Consider the following 21,130-nt stretch of genomic DNA (forward strand, 5'->3'; position numbering starts at 1 on the left):
AACCTGCGTCACGCCAGAGATGGCGCATAGAGACACGCTGACTTTCTAATAAAACCCTGATATCTACATATTGAATACAACAACTGGACACTCGTTGCGGAAATTAAACACGGATCTGGTCATTGTGTGGAAGATTTATTGAGTGATGTCCATCATTACACAGACCAGTACAAAGACAGCTTTATTAGGCTGTTAAGAGCAGGAGGAAGCGAGAGGCTTGAATGATGGCAGCAGATGTATAATATAGCTCATCTTACCCCGTGAGCTCACACTGCACAGTGTCTAATACAGGCTGACCTTTGCAGTGTATGCAAATGTTTCACAATATAATAAGATGGGTCACTGCTCATTGCACTTGGTTGTTCAAATATGGCGCAGGCTGAGATGCAAAATTATTCTTAACATATGAATTTCACTCCTGTTCCATCGTAAACACCCTTTGCAATTTAATAGGCAAAATTGTGTATAGTCTTGGCAACAGAGGATGACAATAAAGATTGTAGATGTAGGAATAAGGAATCAAGGAACGAATATGGCACAAAAGCATTTTGCATTGTGCATTAAATCAAATGCTCATGTTATAAAGAGTAAGCCAATGAATTTCAACACCTTTAAATGTTTAGTATTTAAATGACTATGAATTCCAGTTTTGTGTATTAGATTGCATTAATGACCCAGTGTCAGCTTGTCTTCAGTCCAATTATTTTTTGTTGTTTTGTTTTTTTGTCAGAATGAGTAATTTCCAAGAACTGAAGCATCTGTTGTTTAATATTCCATCTGGTATTTCTTTTCTTGGAATGATGAAATAAAACGTGATGCTGGTTTTAAAGACTGAGCAGGTGGGGAATATTTGATTAACTTATGTATCCATACCTATAACAACACATTGACATCGATGACATGACATCCAGACTATTGTTTTCATTTAGTGACTTACCTTTAAGAGTTTTCATCAAAACACAAAACATAAAATGTTATAAAGCCCTGGAAGGAAATGTAACTAAAGCTTTCCATCCTGCAGGTTTACGAGTTTATTGTATTTTCTTGTTCCTTTCTTTTTTCTTATTTAGACAACAGGAAATAAAAATCAGCGTTTAATCATTACGGTGTGTTCAGTTAATATTTCTACATGAAATGCATATTATTCATCTTTGTTATTGTACATAAAGCATGAAAATGTGACTTTAGCTTCTCTGATGGCTAACAAAAACACATCAGCCTTATGGGACTTTGTATGGTGTAATATTGTGTGAAAGGTGCTATTTCAGCAGGATCATGGTCAGGCGTTTCTTTGTGGTGACGCCGTATTGATACTGTAGAGCAAAGGCATTTTTTTCTGTGGCAATCACTTTTGTGTGTTTTCAAGGTCTCCGTTTAATCAAAAGGGAAACATACAGTACACTTGAAACACATCACAGATTAAACTTTGCCCCCACTTGCAATGTCATAAGACCTCCCGCGTGTTTCTCTTTAAGATCAAACTCTTCAACAGCCACATTTATTCATGGCTGCTCTAAAAGGCGAGGATTCATCCTGACTGATTGGTCGTCAACCAATCCACAACACCTGACATCAGATTAACAGGTATGCCAGTGAGTTTTGGAAGAAAAATACGCGCGATAAGATATCGCCATTGTCAAACTGAAACTGTAACATTTCTGTGTCGGCAGTGTGACTGATGATAGGAGGCATGCAGAGTCCAACATTTACACATCAATCTGAGCATGTGTGACGGCAGTGTGGCCTGTGCAGGAATTATTCAGAATGAAGCCTTGCAGGTGCTCCTTTGTTCGAAGAGGAAATCATTCTGCTCCATCACTACAATTTCACGGTTGTCCCGTAATTGTGCCACTTAATGACAAGAATGCAATTGGATGCACAACAGCGGGCAAGAACTGCTGTTTGGTTTAATTTCTGGAACTGTTTCTTGCTTTTTGTTTATTATAACCAAGCAGAGAACAAAGGAAGTCTGCTCTGTTACATTTAGTGGCGTGTTACAATCTAACATCTGAGGTCCAGCTTTGCTAATAGTATCAATGGACTATAACATCATAATGACTTGCTTAAACTTATTCAGGTCCCCTTTTTAGTAACAAAATAGTAATCCTCCATTACAGCATGGACTGTTAGCAACCGGTTCTTTAAGTTCCTTAAGTTTAGATGTATGGCTCAGTGAGATTCATTGCATAATAACACTGTCTCTCAGTCACTGTATTTCCTTCCTTTTTTCACTTTTGACAAATGTTGAATCATTGTCATTGAAATCTTTATGCTTGTTAATTTTTTGAGTTGGAACACATTGACGTTGACCAAAAATTTTTTTCATTTGTGACTTACTGTATACCACTCACTAACAGGTGAAACTATAATGTTTTGTGTTTTGATGGGTATATTTGATTGTTATCACCTCAAATGCAAAAGATCCAAAGCTAAAATAATCACAGTTCATTTTGAATACATTTTAGGGTGAAAACAGATGTCCTTCAAAAGATTTTATTTAATTTTTAGGGAAAACCAAGATCATGTAAGAAAAAGAAAAATGGCAATAGAAAAATAACAGAAAAACAAAAAAAACATTGTTTCATTTGATACTTCAGTCTTGAAACTGTGTATTTCTTCGTTTCTTTATGCCTCTTTGTATCCCAGCACAGCATCGTAGATCTTACCAGTAAGGCAGTGCTGGATCTTGGTGAAGCCAGCGGCAGCCAGCAGGGCGGCGTACTGAGCATCTGTCCTCTCTCTGCCCTCAGTCTGCACCAGCATGTTCAGAGAGTACAGCTGCACTGTCAGTGGGCCAGAACCATCCTGATAAAGCAGAGCCTCCACCAGCAAAACGGCACCACCTACAGCCAGGAGCAAAAGATCAGCTTTTAAAGTTTTTTTTACACTCACTTCAAGGAATAATTAAAGGCTAATACTATTCATTGATGTCGTTTTTCCAGTCAGCTGGTTAAGCAGTAATATTTGCTGAGAGGAAATACTATTTAAATACCATGCAATACTCCGCCTAACCATATATGTGACGTTACACTCTTCATCTAATAGATATTAACTTGAATTGAGCTGTTAGACAATTTCCAGTTTCACATCGGCTCTGTATCAAATGATCAAAAATATCATATAAATGCATCAAACCAGCTGGTTTGTGAAATATTAAACATACTAACCTTCATAAAAACAAAACTTGATGATTTAACAGGAAAAATCTACATTTCTATCTATGGAGATAGTCAACAGTCATGAGGATGGCTTAACAGTTCATCATTGTGACACACCATCTTTACTATCCACCACTGATTGCTATATTGAATTTCAGGCCAATTTTTGAATAGAACGAGCTTATTTTGTGCCTTTTCCTCAATAACATGTCCAACATCAGCTGTGAAAAAAAAGTCCATTCTGAAAAACTATTTTGTGCCACAAGAGGCTGTATTCACTGTCCAGTAAAACTAGGCTTCCCTACTTTCTTTGTCATCTCTTTGTTTCCCCTTCCCTCCTCTTATTCTCTAAGGAGTATCTGTTCTCTGATAGTGTCTGCTGCTTTTCTGCGTCTGCTTCTGACTTTGATCAAAGTCAGAAGGACAGATTTTTCTGGGATCAGCTGCATTGTGGGATACAATCTGCCATCTCATTTCAAGCAGAAGGAAAAAACGTACTCATCCCTTTCATTCTCAGACACACACACACACACACACACACACACACACACACACACACACACACACACACACACACACACACACACACACACACACACACACACACACACACACAGACACACACACACACACACACACACACACGCGCGCGCGCACTCAGACCTGGTTTGCAGGCTTTATATATTCTGCACAGTAGCTCTATGCAGCGTTCGTCGGTCCAGTCATGAAGGATTCTGGCAAGAATATAGAGGTCAGCTTCTGGCAGACGGTCTTTGAAGAAGTCCCCTAAAAAGATATGAAGCACAGTCAATTCGTGGGATGCACCTGTGTTCTCATCAGCAGACTCAACTGGCAACGCAACTGTAGTTGTATTCTATAGTTGAGTGTTCGGTTTCGGGTTTCGGGTTTCTGGGTGGAGTTTGCATGTTTTCCCTGTGCATGCGAAACTTGAATGCATTAGATTGATTGCACTTAAACTGAAACATTTCAGGCCATTTTAGCTCCAAAGTAATGAAATTCAAAATAACAGTACCTATAGTTGTTAATCAGATTTCAGTCTTTCAAAAGTATAGTGCATATTGTATATTATCATTATATAGATGAGATTTCTTGGAGTTTACACTGGTAGTAACACAGATCTGAGTGATGCATGCATATGTTAACGATATAGAATTCAATTCAGTACAATTAAACTTTATTTTAAAGATGAATCTGTTTTTTTTATGAGTGTGATTTTATTACATTATATATTTAGAGACATCAAAAAAGTTTCATTACACTGGGTAAATTTGATCATGATAGGATTTTGTATAATGTCATGCATTTAAAAATAAAAGCCTGGTTTGATTCATGCACCATATGGATGATCAGGATGCTGATGACTTGGCTACATGGATATAACTCAAAGAAGTGTGTTTGAATGCATCGTAGTGAAGGGAACATGTGTGAGTGTAAAATAGGACCAGAGATGAGCTGGCTGGGTTACTTTGCAGTCTTCTACTCATTTGATTTAATTATTTCATGTAATTATTATTCTGTAGATGGGCCTTCAAGTAATACGACATGACTCTATTAGTGGTTTATGTTCTCATACATAATTACGATAAAGGGATGATGTCTCTTGTAATCAAAAGATGTCAAATGCATGTGACCTAACTTTTGATTGTAGCATATTTCCAGTGGCTGTCACACATCCTGTCTCAATGGAGGAAATCAGTTCTATGCGACGCTTCAAGATTTTGATATCCATTTGCTACATGATGACAAACTGCCATCAGAGACACTTTATCAATAAAACCTCATGATGAAATGAAATGAGTGTGGGCTTGTCCTCCACTCAGTTTCCTGTCCTTGTCGGCCACTATAAACATTTCTGTGTGTGTTTCCTATATATAAAGCAGAAAAGCTGAGAGACGCCTGTACAAATGTCACATCGCAGCTCCCGTTGTGTTCAAAACCATCATAGCTCTGGAAACAGCAGGAGAGGCAGCAATTGATTTCAGCTCTGCGTTTTCAAGATTGCCAGCTGCTGTGAACTTTTTTCTCACATTAGATGCTGTGCTGGAGATGCAACACAACAAAGAAAGCTCGAGGTATAAATTGACAGTTTTGTACACAATGCTTTCAGTCCTGCAGCAGCAACTCGGTGGGTGTAAAAGAGACTTGCAGTTGACAACAGTTTCTTATTTTGCTTTTGTTTTCAGACCATATGTGTGTTATTATGTTTTCAATCAGTACACATAGAAGGAATAGAGAACTACATATAAATAAAAACACACACATAGAGCTTTGATTATGTTTTTTTTTATAAAAAAAATAAATAAAAGACAATGTTCTAATTGTCTTAACAGGATAGTTTTCGAATTTCATAAATATACATTTGGATTTGAAATCAGACAAAGAATCTGACATTCTGTGTTTGTGTGCAGTTAAGGTGGCATTCAGACATCATAAAACTTTCCATATAGTCTCTTCATGAAACAAATATCACTGCACCTTGGTTTCAGGGCTTTCTGATTACGGTCCAACACATTTATCTGATGCTTTAAGTCCACAACACTGAATAGAACAGTTTTTTGGGGGAAAATCTTGGATTTCCAGACATTTTACCAATAAGAATTAGTTAGTTAGTTAGTTAGTTAGTTAGTAAGTTAGTTAGTTAGTTCCTGCTTTTCAGTCAGTCTTAAAGTCTCAAACCAGTTTTAAATCTTTTTTTAATAATCAAATTTTCCTAGTTTGCTTGAAGATGCAGGATGACAAAAACAGACCACAAAGAGGCTTCTGTAGCAGCTGGATAGAATGTAGTGACAGGTGTTGCTTAAAAAGAAAAGTACTGCACATTTGGTGAGGACTTTGAGTGAGTTTAGAGGACAAACCTGAACTCCAAGTATGTTTTATTTCTAGTGTAGTTCACAAATGTATTGGTTAATAATTAAGGGACAACAGAGAAGGTCTGTGTCCCAGTGGGACAAGTTGGAGCACAAACCAGTCGATACTTGTTCAATCGAATATGTCTTTGGACTGTTCAAGCAAGAAAACCCATGCATACACAGTGAAAGTATACAGCTCCAAGCAGAAAGTAGTAGTTTGGATTCAAGTCAGAACTTTATTTATGTGCAGCAGCAGCTCAACTTCATGTGAGCACCATGATTAGACACATGTCAACATAGTAGTTCAGTTACATGTTTGTTTTGACGGATTCTTGCATTCCTGTTATTTTTAATGGTGACGTAAACAAGAACATAATGTGCACTGCACTTAAACTGAGTTCACACTGTTAGAAATTGACGAGCCACCTAATGTAATGATGTTACCTTCACGGAAGCTTATCCTCTGGTCATCCTCACTGACGAAGTGCTCCTTCGACATACGCACCACCTTGGGGAGGTCAAAGATTGTCACAGTGCATTCTGGGTAAGCCGACGTGCACTGCTTGGCTAATGCTCCACTGCAGCCTGGATAGAGAAAGAGGAAATCAAACACAACTTTTATTAACATTGGTTTTACATTGTTTGACACAGACACTCCCTGCACTCAGTGGAACAAGTGCCTGTTATTTATATGCACACATTTGTATTCAGATATATATGTGATGGCTTTGGGAATATGGTTCATCCAACATTCATGCCAATAAAGCAGAATGAATTGAGCTGAATACAGAACGACAGTGACAGACAACTGAGCTGCTGTCGAGTCTCCTGAAGAATTTGATCAGTGGATGGAAAACAGCAAATACACACACTTTAATTATTCATCCACTTTGAATGATTTCGCATTGGGATATGGACCTGAACACTCAGATTAATCTGAAATTGGCTTCCTTTTTCTAGGCTAGCTGCATGGTGATGGGGAATTTGGTGTGCCAGAGGATTCAAACTGAAATACTGTATGTTTTTTGGAACTCATTAAATTACAGTCTTTTGAACGTTCCTGAGAGCAGGGTTGTTAAACATGCAGCCTGTCGGCTAAAAACTGGCCTGCCAGAGGGTCCAGCGTGCAAAAAGTGTAAAAGCTTACAAAGACAACATTCTGGAATAAAAGTAACTGTTTTAATTGTTCAAATTAATGTGCTTGAGGATTGCAGTAATTCAGTGAGAGGATGAAGTGTGTTTTAGTAAATAACACAACACTGAGAAGTGAGCTGAGACACCAGTGATGATCCAATGAAAAGTATATAATTGGTAAAGACGTACATTGTCCTTAAAACCATACTTGACAGGGAATTTACATGTATGTCGGCTACAAAATGATTTGAGTGAAGGAGGGGGCTTTTAACATTTCACTGTATTTTATTGTCAGAGGCAAGACAAGATGTTGATTATAACCATTGAATATGTTGAATATTAAACTTGTCTTTGTTAGTTGAGTTTGTTAGTTTTTTCTGAAGGAATTACATGTACACTTTTTCATATGGTACAAGTGCTACCATGCAATAAAACAAGAAGTAACATTGGAATTACTAAAAAGAAAATGTGCATTTCAAGATTATTATGCTTGTTTACTTAAAAAAAATAGACTTATTACTGTTCATCACCTTTCAATAATCAATAAGTTGATTTCAGTGTTTACCTGAGAATGACTAATACTTCAGAAGAATCAGTTTTCTTTCCATCTACAACAATCATAAGGTCAAACTATGTTTTGTTTAATACTTATTTACTATGAAGCCTTCGGGGTAACACTGTTGTTTTCAGGATTTCACAATCCATGTTTTTTTCCTGTCTCCTCTGGCTCTCTGTAGTTTATGGGCCAAAAAGTGTAAAACAGAGCCTCGACTGTAAATAAAATTCAGATCAGGTATACAAAAATACATAAATGTACCAGTTGAACATTAGCATGATATAATTTATTAATCCAAATATGAGGGTTTGAGTTTTCACAGGGTCATACACACGGCTGTTGTGCTGTTTTGTTTGTGTTGTTTTGATTCATATTCCTCATTGAGGGAACTCTTTGTAGACCAGAGATCAGACCTGATCAACTGAGAGGAAACGGAGCCGTTCAGATGAACACAGGAAAACACACCCATGCCTTCATATACATGAGGGGCAGAAACAGGAATCTAATGGGAAAATACAAATCTTTCAACCTCAGCCTTTGGCAGCATTATTATCATTTTTCATGCTTCACAGAGCAAACTGAATTTAAAACAGAGAGAATGAAAGGAAAAGTGACAGATCGAAATGGAGAGAGAACAGGAGAAAGAGAAAGCTTAATGGAGAAGGTATGAATGGGAAGGAGTGAGTGAAACAGCGAGGTGTGACACAAACATTGTCACTGTGACAAGCCGACACATGGTCGTGTGTGTGTGTGTGTGTGTGTGTGTGTGTGTGTGTGTGTGTGTGTGTGTGTGTGTGTGTGTGTGTGTGTGTGTGTGTGTGTGTGTGTGTGTGTGTGTGTGTGTGTGTGTGTGTGTGTGTGTGTGCGCGCGCAGGACAAGCAAGTTGTCTGGCTCCTTCCTCCCAACAAGGCCTGCTGCTGCTATAGCTGTCTATATACAATACAATGATTTTTCAAACAACCACATGGAGAGAGAGAGAGAGAGAGAGAGAGAGACAGAGAGAGAGACACAGAGAGAGAGAGAGAGAGAGAGAGAGAGAACTATTGGCTACTATAAGACCTGGGGTTAGCCTCACTGCCTCAATTTGTTTGTCTACGGTAATTCACTCTTGGTTCTATTCTAGAGATAGACTTTTTTTTTAAACTTTAAAATCCAAATATTTTAATTTGTTTTGTAATAGCACATTATTAAATTGACATTAAAATAATACAGCACCCTCAACAACAACAAAAACAAAGAACTGTAGTGGCTTTCACTTCACTGATTGCATGTAGGAAAATCCTCTTTCTCTGGAAGGCCCCTTTACCTCCCTCACATAATGCTGCTGCTCTTCTGCCTGTTTGCCACATGGCCGCAATGGGATTCCCTGTGCCAGCAAGTCAAAATGTAAAATGTAGCTGTTGACACACTCCTTCCCTTTTTTTTCTCTCTCTCTTTCCATTTCTCTTCTTTGAGCCCTCAAGAAAGCTTGCACAATGTATCGTTCATTGCAAAACCTATTCTTTATTTGTGATTTTTGACTGTATGGAGGCATGCTTATGTTATTTTAATTATTTAAATAATTTAAAAATAGAAGAAGCTAATGAGCAATAGAATTTAGGAGCAGATCCATGTGGATGTTTGCCTTAAAATCCAAAATATTACAATGGTTTTTCATTAATTACATTGATGTCATTTCAAAGTAGTATTTTAAAGTAATCCTTATGTTTTCAGAACCATTCTAACTTTTCTATTTCTCTTTAATGATAGGTAGATTGAACACATGGCTATGTCAATACATTTTCTCTCCACATTACTAGCAGGACTGTGAAGCTGTGTTTAGTCTTAAAATCCAACCTACACCTTCTCTGTGTGCCTGTGAGGAGTTTCTGTGGGTACCAAGATTCACTACACACAGTCTAGACTGCTTTAGGTTGAATGAGAAGCAGACGTGACTCTATATGTGGGCGATTGTCTTTGAATGATTGATTACCCTCTCGGAATGACGCCAGCCTTTGACGCCTCTTTTACTGCATAAATGGAGCATATAAAAATATATATACATGCACATTATTTTTTCTAATAAGTAAACATTTTCATTTTCATCCGTTGTGAATTTTTATTGTATTCATTTTAAAAGTGACGGGTGCCATTTTCATACGTCAGACATTGCTGCTTTAATCACAGACAATAAATGTGGGTGCAGGGGTCCACCATTGACAACTATATCTTTTGCTTTAAAATCTACAATCTACATTTTAACATAATGTATAACGTTGTCTGGGGCAAACATGTGCAGCATTTTTAAATAGCTACATTTATTTGATGGGTTTAGTCCGGTCAGCTGGTGAAGTAGCTTAATCACTATGCAGGGGAAATAAATTATATCCCACCCAGTAGTAAAAATAATTATACATGGATCTGAGGGAGTGTTTAGCCCACCCTGTAAATCCTGCCACAGTTTTGTAGATCCTGCATCAATGTGCCTGCTACTGAATACATGTGATAAATGTATCTTAGACCTCAGTTAACTTTACATGTTGGCATGTGCATGTGTGTGTAAAAGGAGGTTTTCGTCAATGTCTATAGGAACAGAAGCAATGATTTGAAAATCGCATAAACCCATACTTATCCCCGATATAACTCAAACAACAGCAGATGTTCAAAGAGTGGGAACAGAAGGATGAAAAAACAACAACTGGAGGGTACTAGACCATAGGCAACAGGTCAGTAAAGTGACTGGGTACAAAAGGAGTGTTTCAGAGAGGTAAAGATGAGGCTCACCAATCTGTGACAAACATCAAAAAGAATTGTGGAACAATTTTGGAAAAAAAATTTCCTCTATGTGAAATGCCAAAGACTGCAAATATCCCTCCATCTACGGTCAGGTCGGGTCAGGAAAGTTGAAACAGATTGTTTGTGATTTTCAGGATTTGAAATCATCAAAATGATTCAATACTAGATATCACTGTCAACATAGTTCATTGTGCAATCCAAGCATGCAAGTTAAAGCTTGTATCACAGAAAACACCATATGTCATGTTACAGATAATAATCAACATGATCCAGCAGGGCCACCATCATCCCTCAAAATGCATTTAAATAGACAGAACAGTTCAACCTGTTCAATGGTTAGATGATCCACGATTTGCAATCTATTCGGAAACTAAAGACGCCATGTTAATGGAAAAGAATCGTCCAGGCTGTAATTAGTAGGCAGTTCAAAAACATGCATCTCAGATGGTGAGAGGTTGCATTAGTGAGAGTAATGATGTGGGCAATCTACTCATCTGGAAAGGGAGTCTCAATGCTGAAAAGGATGTTGACATTTTAGAGCAACACATGCTCCCATCTGCCTGTCCCTTCCCGGGAAGACCTTCATATTGTAGCGAGACAATGCAAAATCATGTACAGCATCCATCACCCCAGCATGGCTTCGCAGTAACAGAGTCTGAGTGGTGAACTGGTCTGTCTGCAGTCCACAATATTCATATGCAGAAAACCATGCATCGTTAAAACAAAAAGCCTGGAATCAGACAAGAATGTCACAACTTCAGAGATGTTTACAGGAGGCTGTTTAAAAAAGATGGAATATGATATAGTGATCAACCTGGCCCTGTCCTGAATTTATTTTGAAACATGTCACTGCCATCAAATAGAAAATTTAGTAATCTTTTCAATAAAATGGTAAAAAAAATGGTAAAATGTTTCAGTTTCATCATCAAATGTGTTATTTATGGTCTGTGTGGATTAAAACCTGAGTTTGTGAGATTCTGTTTTATTCAATCTATAAACTAAGTAATGATACTGTAGATATAGTCGCAGTAAAGTAGTTTAATGAGTTCAACTCATCCGATCAGCAGTTCCTGAGCAGCAGGTGTGCAGAGACACAACAGATGCTGTGTGAGACAGAGTCTACATGGGACGCTGCAGTAGTGCCCTTCAGGCTCCTGCTGTTCATATTTCACATGCACACGGTTTTCGGTGATGCAGCATCATGCATACGCATGAACATACGATGACATGCTGAGAAAGTCACTGAGAAGAGACGGAGGAGGAGATGGGGGAACTGTCTGCACACAAGAAAGCAAGGGCCCTTTAGTAGCTTCACAGCGCCCCTCAGTGGTCAGATGACGCATTACAGACATACAGCAGGCCTGCAGTAGGTTTGAGCAGTATCAGCTGCTCACTGATAGAGCTCATGAGATGATTCACCTCTGAAGTAATTCAAATAAAAGTAGCGTCTATAGTGGCCTCCTGCTCTGAGTGTATCCACACTGGTTTCATATATTGCGTTATCCAAATAAGATCTTCTCATCTTCTATGAGAGAAGGCAGGCCAAACACATGGAAGAAAAACCAACATGCACATTTGTTTTCACGGGCAAATTAGGAGAGTGCGTGACTATCCATCCATCTCTGACACCACTTTATCAACTAAATTAGGAGTTTGGGATGTTGCTGATCCCAGCTGATTGTGGTGAAGGTTGGATAGATCACCACGCACTCACATTCACAACTATGGGCAATTTAAAGTAATCTGTCAGCTTCAAATGCATCTTTAGGACTGTGAGAAGATGGAGAGAAAAAACAACAACAACACACAGAACATTCAAACTCTGCACAGAAAGGTCCTGGAGCCTGGAGTCAATTTGATTAATTTGATTATTTATGTAAAAATATAATTTGGTGTGAGGATGTTTTTGAAACATAAATCCAATTTCAAGAATAATCATCTGTAACAATTGAATAAAGTTGAATCTGTTTTCTTCTATGTGGACAGAGCCACAGACATCCAAGACATTAGTTATAAGTCCATCGCTGCTACAATTAAATGATCCATTTTGATCGTACAGGAGAACTGGCAGTTTTCACTTTGTGTCCTTTAGATAGAGACACCAGATGAGAGAAAATTGAAAAAACAAAAAGAAGTTGTATCTCTCAGACAAAAAGCTTTTTCCGGCCTTTACTCATTTACGGGGTCTGATAAAAGAAAAGCTCATATGAAGAAGTAATTTTAATTTACCCATCCTTTCTATTTGATCTTGTTCTGTTCCTGTCTTGTTTCTCTGTTTCTTTAGAAGCTGTGGCCTTTCATTGTGGAGTTCATATTGTGTTTGTTCAGTCCTATTTCCCCTCACATTTTAATCATTGTTCCTTTTCACTCACGGTGTAAAGCATTTTGTAGGGAACCTTGGTCTTCAAAGGAGCTTTATAAATAAATCCAACTCCACAAAGCAACACGCACAGAGAGACCACGAAAGAAAGCCACGTTTTTCCCATTCACGCATCCAAAGAAGGCTTGGTTGTGTGCAACATCTTGTTCCACATTCATGCATTTTATAGAGCAGTGCAGTTCAGCCAGTCAGCTGAACAAAAGATGGAGGTAAACGTTTGCCCTCCAAGCCTCCTGGCATATGAACGATTTTTTCCCATCTTGGGAGAATAGTGACGGGGCATTAAAATCAGCATATCACTTTCATTATATCATATTCAACAGCTATAAAGGCACAATAAAGATTTTTTTTTTTTTTTAAATGTAGCATCATGTCACAGTAGTCAAGACTTTTTTCCACAAACTAAATAGTATCAGTCTCTCTTGAGTTTGATTGCATTTTATTTTATTTTTTTCATAATCGTGATAATTAGTTGCATTTCTATATGTCATCAATGTATGTTAGCATTGCTGCCCTATGAGAGTAACTGTCAGAGGCAGTATTCCCCGTGTATTAATATAGTTTAAAAAAAAACTGACAAACGTATAATTATTATCTATAACAGATGGGTCTATAATTAACTGTGGTGTAGTGGTTAGTGCTGTCACCTCATAGCACAAAGAAATTAGAGGCTTTTTTACTTGTGGGTTTGCATGTTCTCCCTGCAGGTGCATGGGTTACTCTCGTCTGCTTCCAGTCCCAAAACATACGCTTGAGGATAATTGGCGTCTCTAAATTGACCTTAAGTGCTAATAATACCACGCTTGGTGAACTGTCCTGCTGTGTTTGCAGGAATCCTGGTTTCAGGAGGTATTTGTGTGGTAGTTAATGTTCTTTATACATACAGTGGGAATTTTTTTTCTCAGCACTTTTTTTTAAGGCATACATGTTAAATAAATTGGTGATTTTAAATTTAAAGACATCGGCAGAGCTGGATGTGATTATCGTATGGGGTGGAGTTTGTGTTATTTACTTAAAGTCCTCCTAACAAGGTCGCAGTTGAGTGGTTGTCGTGCAATTTTTAAATGTTTTAAATACATGTGCACTTGAGCCAGCTGCTGCCAAGCTGATACCTGACAAATGTTAATTACCGCACACCCAAAGCCACATGGAAATGAGCTGACCCAATCAGCTTGCTTAAAACTTACCTCCAAGGTCACAGATGACCTTGAACGGTGAAAGGTCAAAGGCCGTGATCACGTCTTTACCACAGATGTTCCAAATGGAGTTCATTAACTGCATAAATTTCACCATCTCCTCCTCAGACCTATACACACACATAAAGAAACAGTTATTTTTCTATCTGCAACTCTTCTCTTCATGTCTCACTTCATGGGAGTAAAAACCTGCTTATCACTTTCTGTAAGCCGTCACCTGAGGTGCTACTTGCCAACAGACAGATGCACACACTCTTCATACATAAAGTTTCTCCCTGTGGTGACACCGCTGCGTGAGTGTGTGTGTGCAGCAGAACAGAAGAGCCTGTGGTGACTCCTGCTGCTCTGAGCAATCTCTGCCCTGTGCCATGAAGGCCACACACACACACACACACACACACACACACACACACACACACACACAAGCACACATGCTCTGTACTGATAACGAGAATTTTATTTATCCATACTTCACTGTAGCCGATGACACAGCGACCTCCAGAACTTTGAAAGTGACTCATTGTTGGCCTCAGACTCTGACTGTATTGGATGTGAAAAGATGAAATGACTGTGAGGCCAAACAGCAGACTGTCAAGTTTAATTTGGAAACATTTTGGCTATAAATTATTGAATGCCCCCGAACAACAACATCTTCAGTCCCCTTTGACCACGATGGAGAGCATTTACTTGCACACTATGTCATCCTGTCTTCAATTATATCGGGGACATAGTGCTTAGCCTTGTTATCCCTGTCCTTGTATACATCATTATAACGTGCAGTTTACGATCCATCTGCCCTCCGCCGCTGACTTGTCTTTTATCCTCAGCATCCCTGCAGGTCTCTGTCATATCTGTACTGTGTGGGTTATAGTCGGTTGCTGTCTTATGACTTTGATCTCTCTGGCCTATCATCATTTATCAAAAAAATTAATAACTAGAAGTGATTGAAGTATTATATTTACATGATACATACACTGTCATGTTACATTTTTCTGTCCATGCTGGAAGAGGATCACAGCAGCAGATAGTTGAGCTGCGTCCTAATTTTCTACCGAAATTGTTCAAAATGCAAGTTGCGCAACGATGATGATCTTCTTGATGAAGTTCTTGTAATGAACACTATTGTCTCACCAAACAAGCATGAAGTAAAGCTGTGGGATTATAAATACACAACTTCACAATGTCTTCCAGAACGCATAAACAGTATTAAATGTCAATTTGAAATTGATGCATACTTGTAGAAAACACGAGAAAAACACTTTTTCAATCCGTATTACTGATGATGTTAGGCTGATAAATTCTGAAAATATAAACGCATAGTTTCCAGCTTCAGCACATACTACAATAGACAGGACGAAACTGCTATTTGAAGATGGTTTGCCAGTTCATGTCATGTACAGTAATAAAGAGGAGGGTTAGGTCAAGCATGACTGGCTAGTTGCTGGAGTGCTTTTAGCTTGAAATGAGTGCTTTTTATTTAAAACAAATGCAGAAAGTCAAAGTCGATGCTGTCAATCATTTATTCATTCATGTCGTGACAGGGATTTACATTTATGGCAGAGATTTGGTGGTCCAAACAAAAATAAACCTAAATTCGCAGATTATTACAATAATGGTACTTTTATGGGCTTTTACACTGAGAATGAAAGGTTCACGTAACCAGACAATGTGCTTTGCATGTTTAAACATGCTTGAAACCTGAATGAACTTGGAGAACAAGTATGCATTCAAATATCCTGCAAAGGGTTTCATTTACACTTAGAATGTTCAATAAAATCTCATTAGGCAGTGAAAGCTGCATTGTTCACAGGGTGTGTTCATTTCCTGATTTTCCAGTTGGAATTATCTTGAAGGCACTTGATTAATTTTACAATGCGACATCCCCAGAGATACTGCATCTGTCTAGTACACGACTCCTCACCTCTGGTCGTGTGAGTAAAAGTGAATTTGTCTTTTTAGACTTATATTGAGCTGTACTATTCAATTACATGAACCAGATTAGGTAGCTTGAAACAAACAAACAAAATAAACAGATATTATGTTTCATTATGTGAGAGCAAGATTATCTTTTAACTCTCTGAATAAGCTTAAATCCACCCTACACTCTGCTTTTTCCAAGTATGACAAAGTCACAATACAGACAGCCACTTGGCTGTGAATTATTCAGGTGCAGTACACGACTGGTTAAATGGCGATGAGTAAACAGGAGTCTGAGTCATCCAGCCAGCTTTGAATCATCCTGCTCCTACTGCATTGCTCCGAGAGGGCGATGAACGACTTCAGTGGTTGTTTCCCCCTTGCTAATTTACCCACAGTATTCACAGGGGAAATCAGAGACAAACAACTGCTTCTCCACATTAAATCAATTGTGCGCAGGTGCTCAAAGTTTTTCTCATAGGGTGTCTTAATTTTCAATCAGTTAACGCTGAACTCTAAATATATCCACACAAAGGTGCATTACATTATGTGCTGAGGCCATAGCTTATTTTGCTTGCATGACTTTTTATATTAGCCAGGTCTCTATTGCCTTTATTACCTAAAAAGGTGGTCATGAGCTAAAAGATGAATTGAAAATCAACAATCAAAATGAACATCTCTGTCAGATCCCGTCCCGTCAGAGTGCCCTCATTTTGCAAATCATGACTTGATGAGGAAAACATAGCAGGATTTCCCAGGGAGTTATTCCTGGGTGTTTCTCGCTGGACAGATAGGCTGGTTGTGTTCCACTGTGTCGGGCCTGAGGCGAGCTGATCAAAGTCTATTAGCAAACAAAAGTGTGAACTTTTGTGCGTGTCACCCCTGAAAACTGCTGACCAGCAGATCAGCGAAGCGTTAAAACTGTGGGCACGAGATACTATAAACACAGCAGACCTCAAGGACAATGGCAGATGTATTCTCTCCTCCTCTGTGCCTCTCTGCCCCGAGCTTCCTCACATCACTGCTCACCCTCCCCCCTTTCTGTCTCTCCCTCACACATTCCCTGCCTTCTAATGAATCTCACACGTCTGTCTTTTTTTTTGGGGGGGGGGGTGACAGACAGTCTTCAGATGGCGAGACAGGGCATGAATATAAATTAGTGGGATTGTGTTTGATCTGTGTGTGCGTGTCCGTGTGCCTGTGTGTGTTCAACACACAAAGACAACTTCTTACCTGTACAAAGCTTGAAAAAGGTCCTCAGCGCTGATTCCAAAGGCCTTTTCATACTGGTTTCTTCCCTCTCTTCAGGCAAGGCAAAGACAGAAATATCATTAAGTATATCAAACAGTGTTAAATTTATGTTTGACCTCTCTAATCATATTCCACGTGTTATAAATCAATGCAAAACTGATCAATATATGAATTCTCAGGTTTGAATGCGTTACTGCTAAAATTCCACTTCATTTCACAGTTAGAGATGAAATGATCAGGTATTTAAATTCATCCGAAAATCAGAAAAAAGGATGTCTCTTTCTGTGCCACACTCTTTCCATAAAGAATGACTCATTGAGTTCACAAAGTCTCACTGGGCTCAATGTTATTTTTGCTGGTACGTCTCTTTCAGTGTTTTTCACACAGATTGGACGTCACTCATCAACCGAGCTAAATCCAGTCATGCTGTCTGAGAGCTGCTGGCGATCCTTCCTCACATGTAACAAAAGCCATCTTGAGACCATGTTCCAACAGAGATGGAGGACCCAAATCCACAGTCTCCGGCGACAAATCGCAGTTGCAGTTTTCTCAGTCTACCTCTGCCCACCTGTGCATGGTTTCACACTCCCTCTCGTCACTCTCCCGAATGATTATATGCACACAGAAATTATATAAAATGCAACTTTGGTATTTCAAAGGTAGCTGAATAGATTAATCGGTGGGAATGCAGTATTGTAATTATAATTTTGCCGTATTTTTAGTCCCGTACATAACATATACTCTTTCCCCTCGTATAATTTACACCCTGTAATCTTCTTCACTATTTTCAAGCACTTACTCAAACCTTTTCATCTGTATTTCTGCAAGTGATACCTTTGTTCTTTTAATAAGAAACTTCAGGTTTATATCTACATTAATGTACTTTATGTTCTGAGAAATATGCTCTGAACATTCATATAATAGTAAACTAAATCTATTCACAATTCCACTGAATTCGGTTTAAAAATCACTGTTATTCAGAGGAGTGTTTGTACTGTTAATGGAGCATTTTTAACAGCAGTACTTTTAATTGTAATTAAGTATAATCCAGTCATTGTAACAGTACTTTTCATTTTCTGTACTCTTTTGATCTCTCAAAACAACTAAATAATTTGAGTTACAGCGTCTAGATGAAATACGGTACATATAGAAATGCATGTGTCACACAAGTTACAGTAATCCAAGTAGCCCTCCGATTGACTGAAACTTAATAAACAAATATACAATGTGGCCTGACATCACTTACTAAAAGATAATCATCACATTAAAAAGAAACACTTATCTCCAGCAAATACCACTCCTAGATCTTTATATGTAATTGGATTTTATTTTATTTCATGGGCAGGTTGGGTGGGTAAAAAGTGAAATGGGCAACTTGTAATGCTCCGTCTCCATGTATATACGTCAATAAAATTGTTGAAAATCAAAAGTGTCTGAGCTGCTTATTGAGTATGCTGACCTGACGGCGTCGGTCAGGTAGTGCCAGCAGAGGTAGATGGTCCTGGAGCTGTACTGGATGGCCTGGTAGAGGGATGTGGGACTGGATCGGGTGAGGTACGCACGAGCCTGCTCCGTGTTACTGTAAAACACTGAAACAGGTGGTGGGAGATGACTGAGTGCAGGCGTTGATAGAAAGTTTGACCTTTTGTCCTGAGACAAGCAGACATGACAATCATGAGTGTTCCTGGAGGGGGTGCAGCAGCTGTGCAATGGATGTCAAACCAATAAAAATAGAAATCTTGTGGAAAAGAGCGATAGGAAGGAAAACGTTCATGTTAAAAATGAGTGTGTTAGTCCAGATGAGGATCCCATTGATAATTAACACAAATTTAGCTTGTGTGTGTATGTGTGTGTGTTGACCTTGTCCAATGCCCTGCTGTGCTTTGAGCAGCTGCAGCCCGGTGCATGCAGCCAGCAGTCTCTGTGTGCCATCCAGACTGGCACCCACCGCTTGACTGATCTCCTCCGCCGATAGAGGGCGCTCTGCAGCCTCCAACACGTCAAACACCCCCAGCTCACAGGATGTGAACACTGTCTAGGTCAAAGATCAGAGAAAATAAGTTTGAGGGAGAATCAAACAACTTTGGATAACATTAGTTTTACATCATTTAACACAGACACTCTCTGCACTCAATGGAGCAAATGCCCTGAAATGCCTTATTAATATGCATAATTTGTGTTCAGATACATGTGATGGCTTTGGGAATATGGTTTATCCGACAGTCATGCCAATAAAGCAGAGTGACCTGAGCTGAATGCAAAACAATTGAGTGGCAGACCACTTATAGACAACTGAGCTGCTGTCGAGTCTCCTAAAGAATTCAATTAGTGGTAAAACAGCAAATTCACACAGTTTAATTATTCATCCACTTCAAATGGTTTCACATTTGAATATGAACCTGAACATTTATTCATCTGAAAAAGGTTTTTCTATTTCAACACTAGCTGCATGGTGAGTGAAAAGTTGTGCCGAGGAGTCAAACTGAAATACATTCTTTCAACTCATTATTATTTTTTGATTATTAAGAGCAGGGTTGTTAAACATGCAAAATGGGCTTGCCGGACTGTCCAATATGCAGAAAGTTTAAAAATTTACCAAGATGAAAAACAACTGCTGGTTAATTGATGTGCTGCGGATTGCAGTGTGTGGCAGAGAGGTGATTAAGCCCTTGATAGGAAGCAGGTGTGCTGCCCGCGGTGGCATGCAATACTGCCACACAGTGTTTCAGTGAAAGGATGATGTATCTTTTAGTTGGTAACGCGGCACTGGGAACCAAGCTGAGAGATCAGGGATGCTACAGTGAAAACCACCTTATTGCTAAAAAAAAAAAAAAAGAAGATAATCATCAAAACCATACTTGACAGTGAATCTATGAAAGCATGTAAGCTGACGGCCTGATGTTTTAACATTTCACTGTATGGCATTATGTTTAAGCATTCAACTTATGTTTGATTTTAAATTGCATGTCAATTTTCTCATCATGCATCACATGAATGCATGTAAACAAAGAGAAGTTTTGCATAAACAGAGAGAGAGAGAGTTTCTGGTTTTAAGTCTATAAATGCATCAAAAATAAAGTACCTTTTACAAAGACAATCTGCCACTATATGAATAAAATTGGATTAAAAAACAAAAACTTGATACAAGCAACAACAAAAAAAAGAAAACGAGATTACAACAGATTTACAAATGTCTACCTTGAGCAACCCCTTAAAGTTGAGATGAAAATGGTCACTGAGGTTTTTGTTTCTGTGCTGATGCCACTGTGATGTAAAGCTTTTAGCACCTCCTGAAGTAGAAGACCCCAAACTGTGCGGTGTCTGTAATTTGAGTCTGATCACAGGTGTTACCTTTGAGATGAGGAAGCCCTCCATATACTCCAGTATTTTTCTGGGGTACATGTCAGCAGAAGGTGAAGCCGTCTCTTGACACTCAGCCATTGGCAGGCAGGAAGACTCAGTGTGTTTCTTCCAGATCCGCGACTTCCCCGACAGTCTTTTCCTCTCAAACAGGTGTTTGTGTGAGCAGCCCGTGAAGACGGAACCCGACTAAAAGTACAGAAAGTGCCCACCCAGCAGCAGTGGTGAGAGTAGCAGTGGTCTAAGCTGATTACAGCCAGATAACCCAGATTAGGCTCAGTCTGTCAGACAAAGAAACAACTCTGTGGAAACAGTGCTGCCTTGTTCATTATCACTCACCCAATGCACTCTCATACCAGACCTGCTTTCCACAAAGCTTTTGTGAACCCAAATGTGATCAGCTGCGTGGGACAACCAAATCTTTGAGGGTACCTCATCTGTAAAAAGGTTTGAACCTTTAGGTGGACCAAAACATTAGTATTTAACTGAAGTTACTTATGTTTATTAGTGTTTTCTGAAATATTTTTTTCGA

At 38.8% G+C, this 21,130-nt stretch overlaps 1 protein-coding gene across 1 annotated transcript; it reads right to left on the minus strand.

Annotated features, from left to right (window-relative positions):
* Window positions 1–2,625: 2,625 nt before the first annotated feature.
* Window positions 2,626–20,640, minus strand: asmt (acetylserotonin O-methyltransferase; the record flags this gene model as incomplete). The annotated part of the gene is made up of 8 exons (XM_080497602.1): window positions 2,626–2,843; window positions 3,822–3,944; window positions 6,473–6,613; window positions 14,062–14,180; window positions 17,221–17,289; window positions 18,698–18,827; window positions 19,099–19,273; window positions 20,590–20,640. 8 exons carry the CDS (start codon window positions 20,638–20,640, stop codon window positions 2,626–2,628), a joined length of 1,026 nt encoding a protein of 341 aa, XP_080353728.1.
* Window positions 20,641–21,130: the final 490 nt, after the last annotated feature.

Source organism: Blennius ocellaris (assembly GCF_963422515.1).
Source record: "Blennius ocellaris genome assembly, chromosome: 6".
In the NCBI taxonomy this organism is placed as follows: Eukaryota; Metazoa; Chordata; class Actinopteri; order Blenniiformes; family Blenniidae; genus Blennius; species Blennius ocellaris.